This window comes from Triturus cristatus, chromosome 8 (assembly GCF_964204655.1).
Source record: "Triturus cristatus chromosome 8, aTriCri1.1, whole genome shotgun sequence".
NCBI classification, from domain to species: Eukaryota; Metazoa; Chordata; class Amphibia; order Caudata; family Salamandridae; genus Triturus; species Triturus cristatus.
In genome coordinates this window covers 1,475,894,802-1,475,917,205 of record NC_140591.1, presented here as the reverse complement: position 1 = coordinate 1,475,917,205, position 22,404 = coordinate 1,475,894,802, and the positions used below count along the sequence as shown (strand labels likewise).

The window sequence follows — 22,404 nt, the reverse complement described above, 5'->3', positions numbered from 1 at the left end:
TTTTATTCCTTATTACGCCTAGTTTCAATTACGTACCTGTTATGTCACTTTTCTTATCAAATGTTACGCCTCCTACATTCGTTTCATTGTAATGTACTTATTATAAAAATGCATGTCTATCAATAAAGTATTGTACTTCACTTCCTGAACCCTCGTGGTGACGGAACCTGAAGGCCGCGACTCGAGTCGGCCATTTTGAATGGAATAAAGCCCATTTAGAAAAACTCTTATACCACGGATTCTGCCTCTTGTTATTCTGAGCTATTTTGCTTTATTTTAAGATTCCGTATGAAATTCAGTCCGGTAAAGAAGATTTTATTTACCACATAATGGCGCCCGAACAGGGACACTTTCTCATCTCACGCGCCGGCGGTGCGTTGCAGGCCCGGTCTCCTGCCACAACTGGACGGACCATAAACGCGTACCAGCAGGATTTCCTGTAAGCTCCCTCCGGTCAAGCGGGGGCGACTGAGGCTGCGATCAACCCAGACGAGGCGGTGAGAAGTGCGAAGTATCCCGACCAGAGCCTAGCTGAGAGAGCAAGATCCGAGGTATACAGAGGCCCACCAGGCTTTTCGAAATCCCGATGTCCAGAGGGTCCGCTGTCCGCAGTCATCGAGTCCTGTCCATTCTCTGAGGCCTTCCGTTTCAAGGAGCTACTCGGTGAGTACCATCGCCGGGGAGGCGTGTTGACGCGCACATAGGTTGTGCCGGTCAAGACGGATTTGGGTACACAAATCCGGTCTGCACTGTTTAGCAGTGTATATGTACTGTTTAGCAGTATATCAAGTATTCCGAAGTATTCAGTTATTGTCAAGGATTCAGCGTGGTGATTAGTTAGGCAGACTGTCATCATTGTCGACCATTATTAAATGTTTAATGTTTAATGTTTAAAGTATTCAGAAAATGTCTTGCATATTGTGGTATGAATGATTGTTCATTGTTCACTGTTCATTATTGTGTTTTTCTCGTATTAAGTAAGTTCAAGAGTAAGTATCAGATCAGTTGTCAATATGCCGCTCTTCTCGAAGTTAAGACAGATTACTACCAGAAAAGGGGTGCTTGAAGAAGCAGTTCCTATTCCTCCTAGAGACACTCCAGGACATTTCATGTACCATAAGCATGGCTTAGATGCCATATTGTTTCTTGATCTATGGGTAGATTATACCAAGGGATTACCGGAAAGTCAAAGGTGGCCCGCAGCGGGAACCTGGGATGCAGAGTGCATCATGAAAGTGGAGGAAGAGTTATGGAAAAGAAAGGTCAGACAGTCACAGAAAGACGCTGTCGAGTTATGGCGTAAAGAATCTCATAGACGTACAGAAAAAGCACGTAGACAAGAAGAGAGGAGTAAAGAAAGTTCAAATAAAGCTCAAGAAAATCTATTAATTGAGGAAGGTATCCGAGTGAAATCAGAACAAGTAAATAGACAAAGAAATGCTCTTATGAATGGTATGTATCCCCTACTAGCCGAAGGATTACCTAAGGCTGCTCCAGAGATACCAAAAGACTTGCCACCCCCATTATTTCCAATTAAGGTACATCCAAAAGGGCATCCCAGAACCGCAGAAGATGTCTTTCTTTCCTCATATCTAGACGACGCAGCTCCCGAGTATGCTAACGCCACACCACATAGACCGTCTGGCGGAGGGGTTCAACGTCAGGATCAGGTATCTGTCCCCGTGCAACAGCAAGTCCCGATACAAGCTTCGGCAAGCACATCTATTTCCGCATCTGTCTCCGCAGTCGATTCTACAGGGGTATCGACACCCATAGTTGCTGTGTCACGTTCGACGAATCCATTCACACCCGACGCCCCAGATGGGGCCACGGGAGGTGCTAGCAGTACCTTTACACCACCCAGAATAAATAAACTTGTTTTTCAAGAGTCAGCGCATTCACGTACACCTAAATTCGTAAGTGAACGTACGCTTAAGGAACTCCTTGTAAATTGTAGATATGACCCAGTGGTTGGTAAAGAGGACGAAATGGTCCTGGCATCATTACGTATCAGGCGAGCCGCAGAGTATTTAGCAAGGTTACCAGGAATGACTACGCATCTAGATAACATATATCATTTTGTTCAAACAGGACGAGATCCAGGATGTATTAATAGAGCTATGGAATTCCAGAAAGTAGAGATACAGGGGGAACTGTTACGTTTCCTCATAAACTGTGTGATCAGAAATCAAGACCGTCCGGGGGTAGACCCGAACGCAATGCTTATTCTTACAAGATGGAGTCAGAATATATCAGAAGGGAGACACGATAAGCAAAATTGTATAATAGCCATGTGCCGAAAAATCCGTAAAGAAATAGAGCGTATTCATGAAGAAAGATTGGGAACAGACGAGTTTGAGCAAGATGAAGTGTCCGAATCAGGGAATTCCGCAAGACAGTCAGAGACCATAGCCTATGTAGGCAGAGGAAGATCCTGTGAAAATACTCGATGTTTTTCTGATCCCATACACTCTGTATGCCCAAATAATAGCAGAACGTATCCGACGCCTGTAATAAATCTGAAGTCTCCTGAACATTCGTTTCAAGCCGCAGATAAAATACTACGAGAACGAAGGGGTTACCACCTCCTCGATTCCATGGATGAGCAAGAATTAGCCAGATCAGCCGTTCACTGGATTGACAGTCCTGAAAAATACGGTGATGAGACCGTAGCACACACATTTTTTAATCTCAGTACAGATGAACAACGTTTAGCTGGAATCTATATGATTCAGCAACTCCTTATATTATATAAGAGCCAACATGCTGACCCTGGTCCTTTACCTGATATATTAACGGAACTACTCACGAACAGATGGAGAGGTTCTAGTAACAAGATAATTAAGGAGATATTAGTGTCACGTAAGCAGTATGTCCTTTTTGTAAGTCCGGATTCTCTCTCGCTGCCCCGCAGAGAAAGAGCGCCGTACTATATGGATAGACAAAATCCTTTACGAGAAGTGCACCCAATAAAAGGCGAAGACAATGAGTTTCACCGTGTATTTGTTTACACACCCATATCAAAAATGGAATTATTGGAAATGAAGAAAGTAGTACCTAGTCATGACAAAGACCCAGCGGGTTTCCACCGAGAAATTAAAGATATGTTACTGATGGGAGAGTACACCTTTCCTGATATTATGACGATATTAAAGGTGCTTTTGCCTGCTGGCATTTATGAAAAATTGAAAGAAAAAGAGTGGGAAGTGGGAGACCAAAAGATAGACTGGACAGCATTAGCAGAGGAAGAAAGGGGCCGAACTGCAGGTTCAGGGCTCGGGGATAAAGTTAAACTGTTACCAGGTCTACTAGTACAGGTACTGCCACGTTTATTAACTACAAAAAAGGAAGATTGGGGTGCAATCACAGCCTGCAAACAAAAGCAAGATGAAGACACAAGCGATTATTATGCTCGATTTGAAAAATGTTTTGGTATAAATAGTGGTATAAAAGCAAGTAGTGACTCATATCCACATTTATTTGTGACAAAATTAGTGGAAAATGCATTGCCTCCAGTGAAGAATAGAATATTGAAATTCGAGAGTACCTGGCAAAGTAACACTCCGTCACAAATGCTACAAATGTTACAGTATCATCACAATAGAATTAGAGATGAACAAGAACACGAACAAAGACGTATGAAAGATACAAAAATGAAAATGCTAGTTTCTCAGACAGTACCAGCAGATGGTCACAAAAAGGGTGTGACACATTCTGGTGATTCTGCAGTTCCTGTAAAAGGAACCTGCAATTACTGTAAACAACTAGGGCATTATGTACATGATTGTCCAGTCCTGAAACGTAATATAGCTACAGGTATTGCAAAAGAGAGACCACGATTAGTTAGACACGATCAGAATGAACAAGGAACTATGCAGCATGGACAGTCCATGCCAGTTCAGCAACAGTCCATGCCAGCCTCACAGCAACCCATACAGTTTGTGCCAGCTGCACCACCGTTGCCTGCTACTGCCACACAAACCACAACACGACAAATGTATCAGACTGCACAGTATGAATACCCTGAGTATCAGCGTTACGCATGAACCAGCCTAGAGAGGGAAGTTGACTTACCGCTTATCGAGATTCCTGTAGATCAAGAAGGACCTTATGTACATAGTGAATTATTAGGTCGGGATAGAAAATTCTTACTCGATACAGGGGCAAGTCGAACAACTATAAAACGTAGTGAAGTTCCAGGGGCACCCCTCTCAGGCTCTCAAAATGTTTCCCTTGGTTTTTCAGGAAAACCTATTGTTAATGAAGTATCACAGCCTCTACCACTTACGATAGGACCTTTGACACGAACTACAGATTTACTGCTTACTAAATCATGCCCAGAAAATCTGTTAGGAATTAAAACTCTGAAAGCACTAGGAGCCATAATATGTTGTTCTCCGGAAGGAGTAAGGTTGTTTTTACGTGATTTTAAAGGTCACTATGTGTCTAGAGACATGGATCCCCGACTACAGACTTTACCAGTACATCTATGGGCACAAGGCCCTACGGATGTTGGCTGCATGAACATTACACCCTATCGAGTCACATTGAAAGCAGGAGTGGTACTACCACGAATGCGACAATACAAGTTACCGCATGATGCTGTAGTGGCTTTGCTGAAAATCATTGATGAGCTGATTGCCCAGGGAGTAGTTGTAGAAACAGACTCCAATATATGTAATTCACCGATAATTCCGATTCTTAAACGAACTGATCCTACTGCCCCACCAGTGTACCGATTGGTTATTGATTTGCGTGAACTAAACAAGTGCATTGTACCACAATTTCCTGTGGTCCCTGATATATCATCATTATTGACAGCAATTGATTCCGAAGCAACATTCTTTACTGTAATTGATCTCAAGAATGCCTTTTTCAGCGTCCCAATAGATCCGGAAAGCCAATACTTGTTCGGATTCAGTTTAAATGGGCGCAGTTTTAAATTCTCGCGCGCTCCCCAAGGATTCACAGAAAGCCCCAGCATCTACAGCCAAGCACTGAAACGAGAACTTGACAGTATCCACATGCCAGCCAATACTGCACTGCTTCAATATGTCGATGATCTGCTGATCACCGCGAGAAGCGAACCTGAATGTGAAAAGGCTTCTCTGACAGTTTTACATTTTCTAGCCGACAAGGGGCACAAGGTGTCTCCTTCTAAGCTGCAATTCTGTGTCCAGCGAGTTATTTATCTTGGTCACTCGCTGTCCAAGGAGGGAAGGCAGCTTACACCAGATCGCATCCAGTTAATTGCTAACATGTCAATACCCCAGACACAAAAGGAGGTGCGAGCTTTCATAGGCCTCACTTCATATTGTAGGCAGTGGATCCCTCAGTACGCATTTCTAGCAAAACCACTCATTCAGTTAACCACACAGGAGGCAGCCACATCGACTGTCCTCCCTTGGACTCAGGAACATACACAAGCTTTTGAAAGCCTAAAGGAAGCTTTATGTCAAGCACCTGTTTTAGCAACACCATGTTATAGCAAACATTTTACACTCTTTGTTACAGAACGCGAAGGTACTGCCTTGTCAGTACTCACTCAGGATCAAGCAGGATCACGCAAGCCATGTGCTTATTTTTCCAGTACATTAGATCCCGTAGCTCAGGCTTTGCCTGCATGCCTGAAATCAGTGGCAGCGACAGCTTTAGCAATCAGACAAAGCGACGCCATAGTATTAGGACACCCATTGACAGTACAAGTACCACATGCAGTAGAGGTTCTTGTGAACCGAACACAAACACAACACTTGACCATAGCAAGACTTACCGGTTATGAACTGACATTGTTTCAACCACACATAGAGATCCGACGGTGTAATACATTGAATCCTGCTACACTATTACCTGTAATTGGAACAGACCCACTAGCTCATGATTGTGCTGAAATCATTGAAATAAAGACGAAACCTAGACAAGACTTGACAGACGTTCCATTGTTAGATCCAGACCTGACGTTGTATGTAGACGGATCGTGCATGAGAACAAGTACAGGAGATTTAGTGGCTGCGTATGCAGTCACAACAGACACTGAAGTTATTGAGACAAATTGTATAGATACTTTGTCAGCCCAAGCAGCAGAACTTATTGCTCTAACACAAGCCTGTATTCAAGCCACAAATAAGAAAGTTAATGTATACACTGACTCACGTTATGCATTCGGAGTTGTACACGACTTCGGCGTGCTGTGGCGAGAGAGAGGTTATTTAACGTCCCATGGTGCCCACATTCAGCACGGACCCCTCATTCATGCCCTGTTAGATGCAATACATCTACCCACTGCTATATCGATTATGAAGTGTAAAGCACACACGAAGGTTACTGATATCATTTCTCAAGGCAATGATTTAGCTGACAGAACAGCTAAACAGACTGCTCAGAATCGCACATTAGACATGACAAAGCCAATAGTTCAGACACCAACACAGTGTATGACAATTAAGGATCCCGCACTTGACGTAATTGACATACAGACACATGCCACAGCAGAAGAAATAAAGAAGTGGACTGAACTAGGAGGGATCCAGACAGATCAAGGATGGATGACGAAGGAGAAATCTGTATGGTTTCTCCCTGATTCCATGGTTCAAGCCATTATAGCTACAGTTCACAGTCCAGCACATTTAGGAGAGAAGGCTATGCTAGACAGCATTCAGCACATTTGGTTTAACAAACATTTACGAGCAGCAGCTAAACAAAAGGTTCGTACCTGTATGATATGTTGTCAGTTTAATCCAGGAAAGAGTGTTCCCGTAGAACAGGGTGGATTTCAGCCTCCTGACCATCCTTTTGAAGTCCTCCAGATGGATTATATTCAGATGGAACGTTGTCGAGGATTCAAATATGTTCTCGTAGTTGTCTGCGCTCTCTCCCGTTGGACAGAGGCGTATCCCGTATCAGATTACACTGCCCCGACTACTGCCAAGCAGCTAGTTCGAGAATTCTTCCCACGGTACGGTTTACCACGTGTTGTATATTCAGATAACGGCCAGCCTTTCTCATCCGAATTAATGAAACATGTCTCTCTCTTGTTGGGATATCAGTGGAAATTCCACTGTGTCCGACACCCCGAGGCAGCAGGTCTCGTGGAACGACATAATCAACTTTTAAAAATCAGACTGTCTAAAATATGTCAGGAAAAGGGTGTGGACTGGATAGTAGCCTTACCAGTTGCGCTATTTTACATGAGGATGGTAGCACACTCTCGAACAGGGCTATCCCCGTATGAGGTGATCTTTGGTAGACCACCGAATATGTGGGGGACGCCTATACCCCGTAAAATAACTGATGTTGACTGTAATATGCTGACAGATTACCTGGCTTCCTTGATGTCTGCACTACAATCTTGTCGTTCACAGGTAGTCGCAGCTTTTCCCGACAACACCGAGGTGAAACCTCACGACGTAATTCCCGGCGATTATGTCCTCGTCAGGAATTTTGATCGGAAAACCCAACTGGAGCCAAGGTGGAGGCTTCCTAAGTTGGTCCTGCTGACGACCAGAACAGCTGTGAAGATCGAAGGGAGGAAAGGCTGGGTGCATTCCAGCCATATAAAAAAATTTCATGGACTTCCTCCTGACACAAACAGTATTCCCCGTGTGTCTTCCCCCATTGACTCAAAGCTACCTTTGGCTGAGGCCAGTAGCACCGAACTCTATAAACAGAAACTCAGGTCCAGATCTAAACTGTCGGACGATTTGATTGTTTAAGTCCTCTCCAAGGTGAAGCGGTTGAATCTGTCCCGACATGTATCCCTTAGGTCTGAATCATGTAGAGTCCAGAATCATAATGAAACGACATGCTTATTGTAAATTACTGCGTAGCCACTGTATTGTGACTTTATTAATTTTGTTTTTCTTGAGTTTCTTAATAGTTACTGCAAGTATATTGTTGCATATGTATTATCCTGTTTCTAAACGTGTTTTCAATATAACTGGTGAACATTCTTTTAGTGACCTACCGCCACATGAGTTGTCCTATAGACTTGCGCTGCGCAATAACACTTTCATTAGTATGTTACATCATTCCCATCAGACTAGTAATGCGACCAATTGTTGGGTGTGTGGCCGACTCCCTCCCTATCAGAATAACAAAGGAGTTCTGCCTTTCTTTCCACATCCGTTCACACACAATGGCTCCTGTGGAGCATGGTTTAGTTTATTAAATTCCATAGACCCAGACACAGCAGTTTATCAACAACATTGGATATGGGGAAATCTGAATCTAGTTTTATTCAAAGTCTGTCACCCTAATAAGGAGGGTCACCCCAGTAGAACAGGAACTGATTTAGAAAATGAAGTGATTAAATTAGGTAATTTTACGCCTAATCTTATGATTTTGAATGTCAAATCCGAAGTTGAACTAATTCTGCCCACTATGTCAGTATTTTCAGTTAAGGGTGAATTATGTGTAAGAAAAGTTGGTTCCATACATATGGGCCATAGTCAATGCGTTACTACAGTAGAATATAGTGATCAAGGTAAATCTTCATTTAGAGCTTCTAGCCATTCTTACTTTATATGTGGTCAGACGGCATATATGCGTCTGCCTCTAGATTGGGATGGTACCTGTTACATAGCATTCCTTTTGCCACCTGTTTTCCTAGCTCCCCCTGATTATTATCGAAATGTTCATTTAGTACACAAAAGAGAGCGTAGAGATCTCCCAGTTGTCGATTATACTGAGACGGCATGGGACAAGTATGTAGATTTCAATAAAGGTATCTTTCCCTATATAGGTACAATATCAAATAGCAAGCTGATACGCAGACTAACCAAGACTCTTGAAGCTGTAGTAAACGAGACTATAGCCGCCCTAGGCAATCTGACAGAGGAACAATCAGTGATGAGAATTGTTGTTCTCCAGAATCGTCTTGTCCTTGACGTCATCTTGGCCGATAGGGGCGGAGCTTGCAGGGTCATCGGATCCAGCTGCTGCATATTCATACCAAAAAATTCGCCATCTGTATATAAAGCTATAACACGCCTTCATAAGATTGTGAGCCAGATACACGAGAATCCAGGCACTTGGACGTGGTCCGGGTGGTTTTGGAGTGTGATATCAGCCTGGGGATGGAGAGTTCTATCCTTCCTAGGTATTGGCCTTCTTATGCTTTTCAGTTGTTGTTTATGCCAACAATGTGGACCAGCGATTTGTGGTCTGTGTGCCACATCATGCATCCCATATCACAGGTCTCGTTCAGAATGCCGGAAGGAAGAAGAAATGATGCTCCATGAGCAAATCGATGGAATAATGAAGATTGATGTCTCGTGAAGGGCAAGAAGGGGACAAGGAGGGAATGTGGAAATGTGGATTTTCCTGATCAATTATGTCCCCTATCTTGGACCCCAACGGTTCTATATGCATGTTACAAGTACATGTATGTTCCCTCCAGTTCCAGTTTCTAAGACGCAAACATATGTGTGTCTACCGTCGATATGTTCCCTGTCAGATCCGCCATCAATGGGCTGGATATTCGATTCCTAAGCATGAAAGGCCACCGACTTTATATGGCTAAGTTACTCCATTTTTACAGTTCAGGCAAGTAGGCCCGATTCTGTCCTCAAAGCCTTTCCCTGCTCTCTGTCTTTGACAGCTTCAGCTTGAGCTCGCATCTGTATCCATGAACTTTGGCCTACTCCCTGTGCAGCTAACGGTGCCTGCCTCGGCCAGTTTTCGCCTGCCTGCCAAGAAGCTGTATTTCACCTTCGAATTATCTATTTTGCTCTCCAGCCGATGCATTCCTGTCTAGTGATTTAGGTAAACATTTCCTTTAGCTCACAAGCAAGGACTCAGCCTTTCCGTCCTCCTGCAAGTGATTCATAGCCCTGCTGCCATGGAAAGTTTTCTGCCCCTCGCATCTCATATAGACACTTAGACGCTTGTACACGCACATACAGTTAGTATAGAATAGATTCTGTCCGAGAGTCCTTCCTTGTGGATAACATAGTTCTCTAAACATAGGATGTTAGATATGATTTGGGATTAGGTTGACTTGACCCCCCAGACTTCTCGTCTCCACATGTAGAGTTAAATGTCAAGTCCCCTTCACCCCCTAGTTGCACGTCAATTACACGTCATGCTGCCGCGCGCGCATCTATGCCAAGTATTATCTTATAGATCCACCTATGTCTGATAATCCTAACCAATCATGTTTCTTTTATTCCTTATTACGCCTAGTTTCAATTACGTACCTGTTATGTCACTTTTCTTATCAAATGTTACGCCTCCTACATTCGTTTCATTGTAATGTACTTATTATAAAAATGCATGTCTATCAATAAAGTATTGTACTTCACTTCCTGAACCCTCGTGGTGACGGAACCTGAAGGCCGCGACTCGAGTCGGCCATTTTGAATGGAATAAAGCCCATTTAGAAAAACTCTTATACCACGGATTCTGCCTCTTGTTATTCTGAGCTATTTTGCTTTATTTTAAGATTCCGTATGAAATTCAGTCCGGTAAAGAAGATTTTATTTACCACAAGAGAATGCAGGAAATCATTTTGAGCCAGCTAATAGGTGATTCAAGAAGAGTGTCTCTGAATAAAAATAAACAAGGGACTACAGGAATGTGACTTACCTTACCTTTATGCAACCAGCAAATGGCGTCACCAAACTATGGAGTATCACAGGCTGTCTGCCCCCCCCCCACCTCATGCTCTGTTAGTATACCCCCTCCTAAGTTACAAATGACAAACTAGCAGCCCCTGTCCTAAGCACCAACATGTAAGTATGCAATGCAAGGACTGATGCAAAACCAAGGGAGACCATTAAGAATATGATGATGGCCCCCATATCTTACAGATAGTCATTGGCCTCGGGCTGTATGAGGGGGCCCCCTGGAGGGTTAGGGGCCCGCTGCGCCCCTGGGGCCATATGGGCCTGCATTACACCCCTGTCTCCTTTGAGATATGGTATATTCTCTCCCTTCCCAGCCACTGGCCAGGTTTGCGACTTTTCCCACCAACAGAGCAAATTGCTTGGCCTGCAAGATGTGGGGTAAATATGGCCATAAGACCGCGTGGTGCAACCCGCGCCGGGATGTTAGGAAGGATGCAGGATGCCCCGAGTTGGCTTGAAGAGTGGAGAGAAAGGGGCACCCATCTATCTTGCCGATTGCTAGCTCTTAAAAGGATTCTACGTGCCATGTTTTATGTGAAAAGAGAACAGATGATGGATGGAATGCTGAACCAATCGAACACTCACTACCAGTCACAGATCTGGGTTAAATCCATTTTTTTGCACACCACACCATTCCAATTTAGACCAAGCCATGTGCAAATCAGTCTTGACCCTGTTCTCCATTTGAACAGTCCAGCCGAAACTGCCATGCCATGTCCTCCCTGGACAACAAACATCCTGAGACTGGTTTCGGGGTTTCACCCCTCATCAGACAGGTTAGCTTGAATGTGGCGGCGTAGCGAGCAAGAGACACACGTCTGGGTATACCCTTTCCACTTAGGACGACAATGAGGGGCAGGGTCAAGACTGATTTGCATATGGCTGGGTCTAAACTGGGGTGGCATGGTGAGCAAAAGAATGATGGATGTAACCCAGATCGCCTGACTGGGGTGAATGTTTGATTAGTTCTGCATTCTGTCCATCATCTGTATGTTATTTGCTTTCTCGCCCTAAGTGCGCCGGGTATGTCCAGACGTGCGTCCTGGGCTCACTTTGCCACTGGAATCAAGCTAGTCTGGCTGAAGAGGGGCGAAACCCCAAAACCGGTCCTAGGATGCTTGTTTCAGATCCAGGGACGACCTGGCTTGGAAGTTCCGGCTGGACTGTTCCCATGAGGCACAGGGTCAAGACTGATTTGCATATGGCTGGGTCTGAACTAGGGTGACGAAGTGAGCAAAAGAATGATGGATTAAACCCAGATCTGTGACTGGAGGGGAATGTTTGATTTGTTCCGCGATCCGTCCATCATTTGTGTGTCTTCAGGTTTTATGTGATGCTCAATGCTCACCCATAACCGCTAGAGGGCAGGCGCCATTATGGAGGGCCCCGACCCACTCCAAAGCTGTCAAGAAGCCCGGCGGATCTTCCCTCGGAGTGACAAGTCTAAGCATTATTAAAAGACCCCATTACTCATTGGGAAGGTACTAGGACTGCAATCGACGATCCCGGCCGACAGTCTTTGTGAAATTGAATATACAGAGATTACAAGTTACCCCCCAACCCCCCACGAGTAGGGAAAAACACACACACCTGTGGATATCGGCTCCAAATCCATGTGTTTTTACCCCTTTGAGTGGAACACCGAGCGGCCGAGCCCAAATATGCACCGATTTACCACCTGGTAAATGCTGCGGGATTTTCTTTCATTGGCTGCGGGCAGTCGAAGGGTGAAGGGGGCCGAGGGTGGGCAGAGCGTTTTGCTTCAGCTGGGGGAAGTTTTGTTCTGCTCTTTACATGGTGCTGTATGCAGGCAGACGGGCTGGGGCGGGGCATGGCAGCTGCATTAGACTCCTGGTGGGGTTTATCAGATCCAGAGTCTGCAGACCCGATAATTCCAGGCAAAGAGAAACCCCAAACCTTGGGGGTTTCGTTTCACTCTAGGCAACTCCTTACAAGGGCCCACGTAAGCTACTCTAGGCGAGACATCACAGGGGGTGAAACATTCCTAGCACACGACGCATGGACGGTTAATGCACCTGCAGCGCAGTAACTGACCAGCAAACACTCATTGGGAAGCAATGGGTGAAAATCCCCTTGTTATATAGTGCAACTTTCAGAGGGTGGCGTGACGTCACCATTCTATAGTCCTGTAACGGGTAAAGCTTCTCAACGCCTGAATGTCACAGTCAATATTGTGGGTCTGCGCCAGGTCTTCGTTTCGGACTAAAAGAGACATTCGGGATACAAAGATCTCTTCAGTGGAAAAACAAAAGAACTGGCGAGCGAAACCGTGAGGAGAAAATGGTCTAAAGGGGAAATGACACCGCTGGAGGTAACTGTAGAGCAAGGAAAGGGTTAAGGTTAAAATGTAAATGGGGAGGGTCTGTTTCAATGAAAAGGGCTGCAGGAATCCTCCCGGGTAAATTAAAAACAAATACTTTGCATTTTAATTAAAAATGAGAGATAACTGCAGAAATAGGAATCGGAGCTAGACATTAATCACCATAAGATTAACCCACCCTGAGTACTGATTAATTAACCTGAAAAACCACCCGGAACCCTCATGTTTTACGGCAGTTCTAAAGCAGGGGTGTCCAACATTTGTCCACAAGGGGCTAGGATGCCGGATGTTCAGGATAACCTCGGACTATGAAATAAATCTTCTCTGTTAAAGTTGTTTCTTCCACTGGGCCCATGAAATGATTTGCAAAGCGCTCTATCCTTTGGTTTTCGTGCCCCCTGAAAGGCGCTAGCAGCAGATTCGGAGGATGAAACTAAAACGGCTTCGCAGGTGGAAACAATGCAAAAAATGTGTTTATCCTCTCGATTATGAAACGGACTCCCAGCCTTGAATGATCTGTTACAGCGCGCGCGGACAGCCAAGAAAAAATGCTTAATAAAGAGAGAAATGCGGCTGCTAATAAACCAAGGAATGAAAAATGAATATTTCCTGGTCATCAATCTGGTGCAGCTCCTGGACTCAGTCACATTAAAGTATGCGAAGTATGCCTGGTGCAGTAACCGGGGACAGCTGAGAGCTAGCACTGCTGGCCACGGTGAGATTACCGCTCTACACCCGGGTGGAGATATCACTCATGCAAAGTATGCCTGGTGCAGTAACCGGGGACAGCTGAGAGCTAGCACTGCTGGCCACGGTGAGATTACCGCTCTACACCCGGGTGGAAATATCACTCATGCAAAGTATGCCTGGTGCAGTAACGTGGTAACCTGGGACAGCTGGAAACCGAGAGATTACCGCTCTATGGCCTGGTGGAAATCCCACTTATGCAAAGTGTGCCTGGTGCAGTAACCTGGGACAGCTGAGAGCTAGCACTGCTGGCCACGGTGAGATTACCGCTCTACACCCGGGTGGAAATATCACTCATGCAAAGTATGCCTGGTGCAGTAACCGGGGACAGCTGAGAGCTAGCACTGCTGGCCACGGTGAGATTACTGCTCTACACCCAGGTGGAAATATCACTCATGCAAAGTATGCCTGGTGCAGTAACCGGGGACAGCTGAGAGCTAGCACCGCTGCCCAATGTGAGATTACAGCTCTATGCCCTGGTGGAAATCCCATTTAGGGGAAGTGTGCCTGGTGCAGTAACCTGGGACGGCTGAAAACAGAGCTTGCACTGCTGGCCACGGTGAGATTACCGCTGTACGGCCTGGTGGAAATCCCACTTATGCAAATTATGCCTGGTGCAGTAACCAGGGACAGCTGGAAACTGAGAGCTATCACCGCTGTCGATGGTGAGATTACTGCTCTACGACCTGGTGGAAATCCCACTTATGAAAAGTATGCCTGGTGAGGTAACCTGGGACAGTTGGAAGATGATAGCTGGCATCACTGGCCACGGTGAGATTACCGCACTATGGCCTGGTGGAAATCCCACATATGCGAAGTATGTCTGGGGCAGTAACATGGGGCTACTGGAAACTAGGAGCTGGGACAGCTGGAAGCTAAGAGCTGGCACCGCAGGCCATGGTGAGATTACCGCTATACGCCCTGGTGGAAATCCCACTTATGTGAAGGTTCCTGGTGCAGGCTGGTGGGTACCAGTCAGGCACACACTAACAAGTTGGTAGGATTTCAGAGTTGTCCCCTGGGTAAATGTTTTTAATAATAAATACAATACTGGCATCAGTGTGGGTTTATTAAGATGAGATGTTTGGTACCAAACATGTTGGGAATCAGTGAAGCCATCATGGAGCTGTTGAACACGTAGTGGAAAGCTCTCAGCCCATGTACTCTGTATGGCTTCACTGGGCCCTTATAATGTCTAAGAATGGATTTAGACACTATAGAGGCATATCTGCTCATGCAGCTAGGCCCTCACACGAGGTACAGTGCACCCTGCCTAAGGGCTGTGAGGCCTGGTGTAGGGGTGACTTTCCTATGTCTCTTGCAGTGCTGGTAGGCCTGGCACACAGTGTGCCAGGTCGACTCTTCACTTTTAAATGCTCCAACAGACACGGGCTGCAGTGGCAGCATGCTTGTGTTTGGTGAGAAGTCTCTTAGAGTGTCACAATACATGCTGCAGCTCTTAACACAGACCCTCTCTGGTCACAATGCCCTTGGTACCACTGGTACCTTTTACAAGGGACTTACATGTGAGCCAGAGGTGTGCCAATTGTGAAAACAAAGGTACAGCTATCAGGAACCCAGTGCTCACTCAGTCAGAGATGCATCAGAGTCAGGCAAAAAATGTGGGGAGTAGCCATGCGAAAAGGGGTACTTTTCCTACAAGCATTACCATCACAAGGACACAGGATATGTTATGCAGAATGGTGTGAAAGGGGAGGCCCCATCTTAATGTCACAGGTAGTGGAATGGACTGCAAGCGATACATTGACTGGGGCATCATTGCAAAGCTCTGCATCACATTCATTTTGAAGCTGTGTATCTGATGTGCTCATAGGGAGGGAGGGCTCATCAAGACTGGACAACTGGGTTGAGCGCTCCAGGGGTAGTTACCTTGCTGTTCATCATCGGGACCTGGGGCTTGGCGGCACTGAGGCGCATCTTGTCTCTTGCATCCAGGCCTGGACGGGAGACGAGCAGTAGCTGGTTAGTTGGCTGTCCTCAGATCCTGGCTTGATTTCAGGTGGATCTGGTGGTTATTGTTGCACAATCACATAGGTAACTCCACTGTTTCTGTTCGGCAGCAAACCATGGTTAACTATGGAGGATCACGGTTTAGCTAAGTTTTTGGCAGCGCTTTTAACTTGATACTAAAAGATTATTTTTTCAACGTCGTGACCAATGGGGATTCCCCTTGGTAAATTGGGAGCTTCTATCAATCAAATACACTGGGCAAGTACCTTCAAAAGATTTATAACCATACCTGTCTCCCTTGAAGTTCATTCTACAAATCTGGTTCACAGCTTTTGACAAACCCTACTCTAGACAGTGAATTACCTACCCGCAAGTTATCTGCACGTGAAATATCCATCTCTAAAGGAACTAAGGGTTATCAAGGGCAGAGTCAGTGGTTTATGCACCAAAGAGGCCTCCTAGAGTTTGTCCATTCCCGTTCTACACTCGAGACCACCAGATCAGTGGCAGTCGACAATAATATTCCATGGACCTATGTTTAGCACCAACGCTACGTTTGTCTCTGCATCTTTTGACTGATGATCCATCAGTGGGCAGCCTGAAACCAGTGTGGTCCGTGGATGCTTCAGTACGTGAAGGCCACCGAGCAGAGAACTTGTCTAATGGACTTGGTCTCCAACCTATGATCATCGTCTTTTTTATCCTACAGGGAGTACCTCTGCCTCCTACTCAATCCTAAACTCAATCTTGAAGCGCAGCCCCTAGGACAGTCTCTGTTAGCAGCCCTATTCCACCTAAATGTCAGACCCTCGCCACTACACCCATTATTGAATCTTTTTTCCCCAGACATTTGCATAAATTCAGTGATGAAAGCAAGTATATGTGCTGATGATATTTCTGCTACACAAAGCTTCACGCGTCTACAAGAACAAGCAGGTCAGCTAACCCCAAAAGATACGTAGCCTACGAGGTGGTTGAATGCACAGTTGCCTAGTAACAATTATTCATAAGTGGGTGTGTCCTGTCTATGAATAATCATGAGCAACTGGGAGGACCACACAGTATCCTATAGAGAATCACAGTGAGAACAGGTGAGAGCCACCTGCCTCAGGAAAGCAAAGCACAAAGGAGCCACACTGCCATACAAATGGTAGAAATGTGCTAAACAAGCACTGGTAATGGAACAACATTTGCAAACGCAAGGGGAAGAGCTTCATGTGTACAGATCAATGGATGTTACTGCAATCCCTACCTAACCAAATAACGTTTTTCACTAGATAAGCAAACTACATTTACCAATCGGCGCAATTAAAACATTTAAATATTAAATTAGAATACGCACATGGGTTACGCTTCTGGGACAAAGTAGGTTTGTAGGAATCGGGACAAAAGTATGTATAAGAGAAAAGTTAGCCATTTCACAAACTCTCTATAAGAAAGTGTATCTGTCACTGTAAGTGGTTTGAAACTTTGTTTCCAGAGAGTGACGTAATCGTATGTAATGACAAAGAATATGCTATTTTATCCTAAAAAATTTATTTCGAAGTGTTTAGGGCTAGATATAGGGAACAGACAGTTTGAAGGGACAGTCAACATCATCCTTACCTTAGTCATCACAGGTATTTAGCAAAGATGGGTTGACATTAAGCGCTTCTACTGCACCTACCTTTACGATCAGCTCGTAGCGAGGAATTCTCTGCACGGGCTTAATCATTAAGTCGGAGAGGGCTTGCTTCTCCTTGTGTTCCCTCATGCATTGCTAGAAAGGAAGGAATGAAACAAAAATCAGGGCCATGTCCTACATATCACAATATAGTCTCATTTACAGTAATCTACATGGTCATTATGACATGCACATGTTTATTTGGGGGGGGAAAATGTACCATTGTGCCCCTTGCCTGAAAAGCCCACACACCTGCCTTTTGGGTACTCTGGGCCTGCACCCCTCATATTACGCTTTAGTGGAGGCCGCGTTGTTTCCGTCTCCGCGTAGGGGGCCACGATTGGAGGACAGATTTGTCTGAGAGGGTCAATGGTGGAGAAGAAACAACATCTCTCCATGGGAAAGCCCCATACTTTTGATATCGCGATGTTAATATTTAATAGCAAGTGTTTCAGCAATTGTGATACAGAAGACGGCTATGAATGACTATTTGGGGACCAAGCCTCCTTTCTTGCTCACCCGCCGGTACTGGTACGTGCCCGGGTACCAGGCCTTTGACCAGCTCAACAGAATCCTACTACATCATCTCATTAATGGGACCCTTCGCATCTGCACATCTCTGGTTTGCCGTTGCTTCGTATTACTTAGTTATCGTCCCTTTGATTAGCTCATGTGGTATAGTATAAATTAACTCTTTAATTGCCATGGAGATCATTTCATTAAATAACTCTGTTTCTGACGAAGTTGACAGAGGACCCAAAACTACTTTCAAGGTTCCCAACGTACTATTCCCAAACCGGAGGATGGTCGGCAACATCATTGGCCAGCTTAAAGAACATGTGAATGCTAACATCACCCCGCATGACCAGTGTTCCCAATTCAAACCACGCAGGAGCACAAAACCCTCCTTGGCCGACATTAGACTCCCATCGCTTGAAACAGGCAGCCCTGAGCTCACGATCCTTCTCAACCAATCAGACGCATGAGAGGAGGGAACATGAAATACTCCTGGAGCACCTGGAAAATGGGCAGGACGTAAGGCAGAGTGGCAAACCTTCATCTCAAACTAGAGCCCACAGATGAGAATCAACACCGCCCCCTCTGCATTAATTCACCTAGCTTGACATGCTGTTCATAATGGTTGCACGCGACACCCAACTATATACAGGCTAGCTTGGCATACTGTTGCAGATGGTTGCACGCGACACCCAACTATATATAGGCTAGCTTGGCATACTGTTCCAGATGGTTGCACGCGACACCCAACTATATATAGGCTAGCTTGGCATACTGTTCCAGATGGTTGCACATGACACCCAACTATATATAGTCTTGGTAGCGATGCTCAATAGCAACTCCAAGTAATCAAACGTCTATGGGAAATATATGAATGGCTAAGCAGAGCAACCTGCACCTTAACATCACAAACACCGCTGTCCTGGTAAACAGTGACCTGGCAAACACCAAGTCTTTCTTCTACCTACGGGAAATAGAGGCGCCTCTTCACCAGCAGAAAAGTAAAAATTTTAGGATCTGGACTGACTCAGAGCTTTTCGTTACACTATCAACTATCACTATAACTATCAATTCATGAAGCCGAGGAGGTTCCCCTCGAAAGAAACAACTAATTATACTAACCAGTGCCTTACTTGTTTCACAGTTGTTGTTTGACTAACCACTAAAGGAGGAAAATCAGAAACTACACACTGTCCTAAAGAGTCGCTGGCTTCGAATATACTCCACCATTTACCGGGGAGTCAAAAAAGTAAAACTGGATCAAATAGTACCTGAGCAGGAGGAAATAACTCAACAAAAGCTGTTATCCCTCAACAAACGTAAATGCAACAAATCACCCATAGACTGAAAAAAGCAAGACGGTAGAGTTATTGGAGTACTGGGTCTGGATCTATGGAACACCTAAACCCACAGCAAAAAACCAAGCAGGCTTGTAGGGTTAAGCAGAGCCTGAAATCTTTTCAAGGAAGTCTTCAACTCACACCAACCCAGATCTTTAAAGTGTTCCAGCCCCTTCAAGATGCAGTCGAACACTACATAAGCATCGCCTGAAGCACCGACACGACAGACCTCCCAATCTTCTGCTGTGAACCCCTCTTCCCTGACGGTAGGTCTATGGATGGACCCCTCCTTTGAAGACTTTCAAGTGTTACAAAGTGGCTGCAAGGTGACAAGCCAACATTCTACAGTTAATAAAATAAAATTGATTCAGCATTAATGAGAGGTTTATGCCAGCCTATTTCTGATACTACACTCGGGTCTTATGCGATGCAGCCCAAATCCGCTTGCATCTGCTCAAGCATTAGGCTCTGGAGCAGCTAGTTTGCCGTTACAAATATCAGGGTGTTAAAATTCACTTAGATCAACTCATTAATTGCTCATATTCTATTATACACAGACAAGCAGACCTCAAATTGGATGGTAGTCCTCGTCAACAGGGTGACACAAATTTAATACAACCATAGCAACTTTCCCGAGAACGATATATATATATAGATTAGGTTTATTATAATATTATTTCACAAGGAGCGCCCCATTACCATGGAGATTGACTCAAAACCACTTCATGAAAAATGGCATTTGGGGCAGTTTCCAGTGAGATCAAATCAGTAAATAGAGGACAATTAACAAAAGAGTGCACATTACATTACTGAGAAATGGCCATAAATATCAAAGCTACTATGCGGCATCTTCGGCAGACCCTTTGTACCCGAAGAGTGAACTTAAGATCGCCCTTGTAGGCCTGACAGCAGCTATAAGAGACGAAGAGGCAAGAGTCATCGAAGGCTTAGGAGGAGGAAGAGAAGGCGATGGCGGAGGAAGAGAAGGCGATGGAGGAGGAAGGGAAGTCGATGGAGGAGGAAGGGAAGTCGATGGAGGAAGAGAAGATGGAGAGGGAAGAGAAGATGGAGAGGGAAGAGAAGATGGAGAGGGAAGAGAAGATGGAGAGGGAAGAGACGATGGAGAGGGAAGAGAAGATGGAGAGGGAAGAGAAGATGGAGAGGGAAGAGAAGATGGAGAGGGAAGAGAAGATGGAGAGGGAAGAGAAGATGGAGAGGGAAGAGAAGATGATGGAGGAGGAAGTGAAGATGATGAATGGAGGAGGAAGTGAAGATGATGATGAGGAAGAGAAGATCGTGATTTGGCTTGCGGTGCTGCCCGCTTATTTCTCACGGGCCGCAATGCGGCCCACGGCGACTTCCTCTTTTCTTCAGGCACGTCACGGTGCTGCACGGTGGCCTGCTGTTGCTGCTTTGGCATCGCAGGTGTGTCCCACGGCGCCTGCTCTCTTTTTGTGTTGGGCACGCCGCCTACCTACGCGGCAGTCCATTATCTAACAATTTGCATGACAGGAATGCCGCAGCACTACATCCTAACCGTTCGTTTCACTGAATATATATTTTTTTCTTCATGTCTTCTTGGAGCCATCTAGCCTTCCCATGATTCCATAGTCTTCTTACCAGAAGGCCTTGGGAAGTATCTGCTCTACCAATTCAAGATGGCGACCTTCCTATTCCGTTCACTATCCTTTTCCTTTTCCAAGATGGTGGTCACTTACTTCCTGTTTGGTCACTTCCTGTTGGGTCACTTCCTGTTTGTGGGTATTTAAAGAGCTGGATCCTTCCTTTCCTTGCGTTGCAACACTTTTCGCTCCTGCTGGTGTGTCCTTGCTCCTGTTGGTATCCTGTGCTCCTGCATGGTGTATCTGTGATTCCTGTGGCCTACCTTGTTTCTGATTTGGCCTGCTATTCCGGTTCAGATTTCTGGTCTTTCTTTTCTCCTTCTGGAGGTTTCTTTCCTTCCTCTTAATTCCTTGAGTTCCCACTTCCACCAGAGGTTTTACCTACGGGGTTTTTTCCTCTTGGGACTCCTTTTGGAGGGCATGGTCGGTTTTGGCTATTTCATTGTCATCGGCACCGTGGCTACCAGAAGGGGTCGTCCTTAACTCGAGCAGACCAGAACCCTCAAGAACCAATGTCGAAAAACTCTCCAACACGCCAGAGCGGGTGAGAGCATCACAAGTCTTGACAAGATGATGAGGAGGAAGAGAAGATGAGAAGGAAGAAAAGATGATGGGGAGGAGGAGAAGATGGGGAGGAAGAGAAGATGATGGGGGAGAAAGAAGACGATGGAGGAGAAAAAGAAGACGATGGAGGAGAAAGAGAAGACGATGGAGGAGAAAAAGAAGACGATGGAGGAGAAAGAGAAGACGATGGAGGAGAAAGAGAAGACGATGGAGGAGAAAGAGAAGACATGGGAGGAGGAAGAGAAGACATGGGAGGAGGAAGAGAGGATGGAGGCGGAAGAGAGGATGGAGGAGAAAGGATGGTGGACAAAAAGGATGGAGGAGAAAGAGGATGGAGGAGAAAGAGGATGGAGGAGAAAGAGGATGGAGGAGAAAGAGGATGGAGGAGAAAGAGAAGATGATGGAGGAAGAGAAGATGATGGAGGAGAAAGAAGACGATGGAGGAGAAAGAAGACAATGCAGGAGAAAGAAGACAATGCAGGAGGAAGAGAAGATGGAGGAGGAAGAGAAGATGATGGAGGAGGAAGAGAAGATGATGGAGGAGGAAAAGAAGATGATGGAGGAGGAAAAGAAGATGATGGAGGAGGAAAAGAAGATGATGAGGAGGAAAAGAAGATGATGCAGGAGTAAAAGAAGATGATGCAGGAGTAAAAGAAGGTGATGGAGGAGTAAGAAAAGATGATGAGGAGGAGGAGGAAGAGAAGATGATGGAGAGGGAAGAGAAGACAATGGAGAGGGAAGAGAAGACAATGGAGAGGGAAGAGAAGATGATGAGGAAGAGAAGATGATGAGGAAGAGAAGATGATGAGGAGGAAGCGAGGATGAGGTGGAAGAGAAGATGATGGAAGAGAAAGAAGATGGAGGTGAAAGAGAAGAAAATGAGGAGAAACAGAAGATGATGGAGAGGGAAGAGAAGATGATGGAGAAGGAAGAGAAGATGGGGAGAGGGAAGAGAAGATGGGGAGAGGGAAGAGAAGATGGAGGAGGAAGAGAAGATGATGGAGTGCGAAGAGAT

At 45.4% G+C, this 22,404-nt stretch overlaps 1 protein-coding gene across 1 annotated transcript in view; it reads right to left on the bottom strand.

Moving 5' to 3' along the window:
• The window catches only part of ARHGEF17 (Rho guanine nucleotide exchange factor 17), a 612,786-nt gene that overhangs the window by 111,113 nt on the left and 479,269 nt on the right, over positions 1-22,404 (bottom strand). Inside the window, exon 5 of the mRNA XM_085623310.1 lies at positions 17,351-17,443. Within this exon, the coding sequence (XP_085479436.1) occupies positions 17,351-17,443 (93 nt within the window). The remainder of the gene's footprint in view (positions 1-17,350; positions 17,444-22,404) is intronic.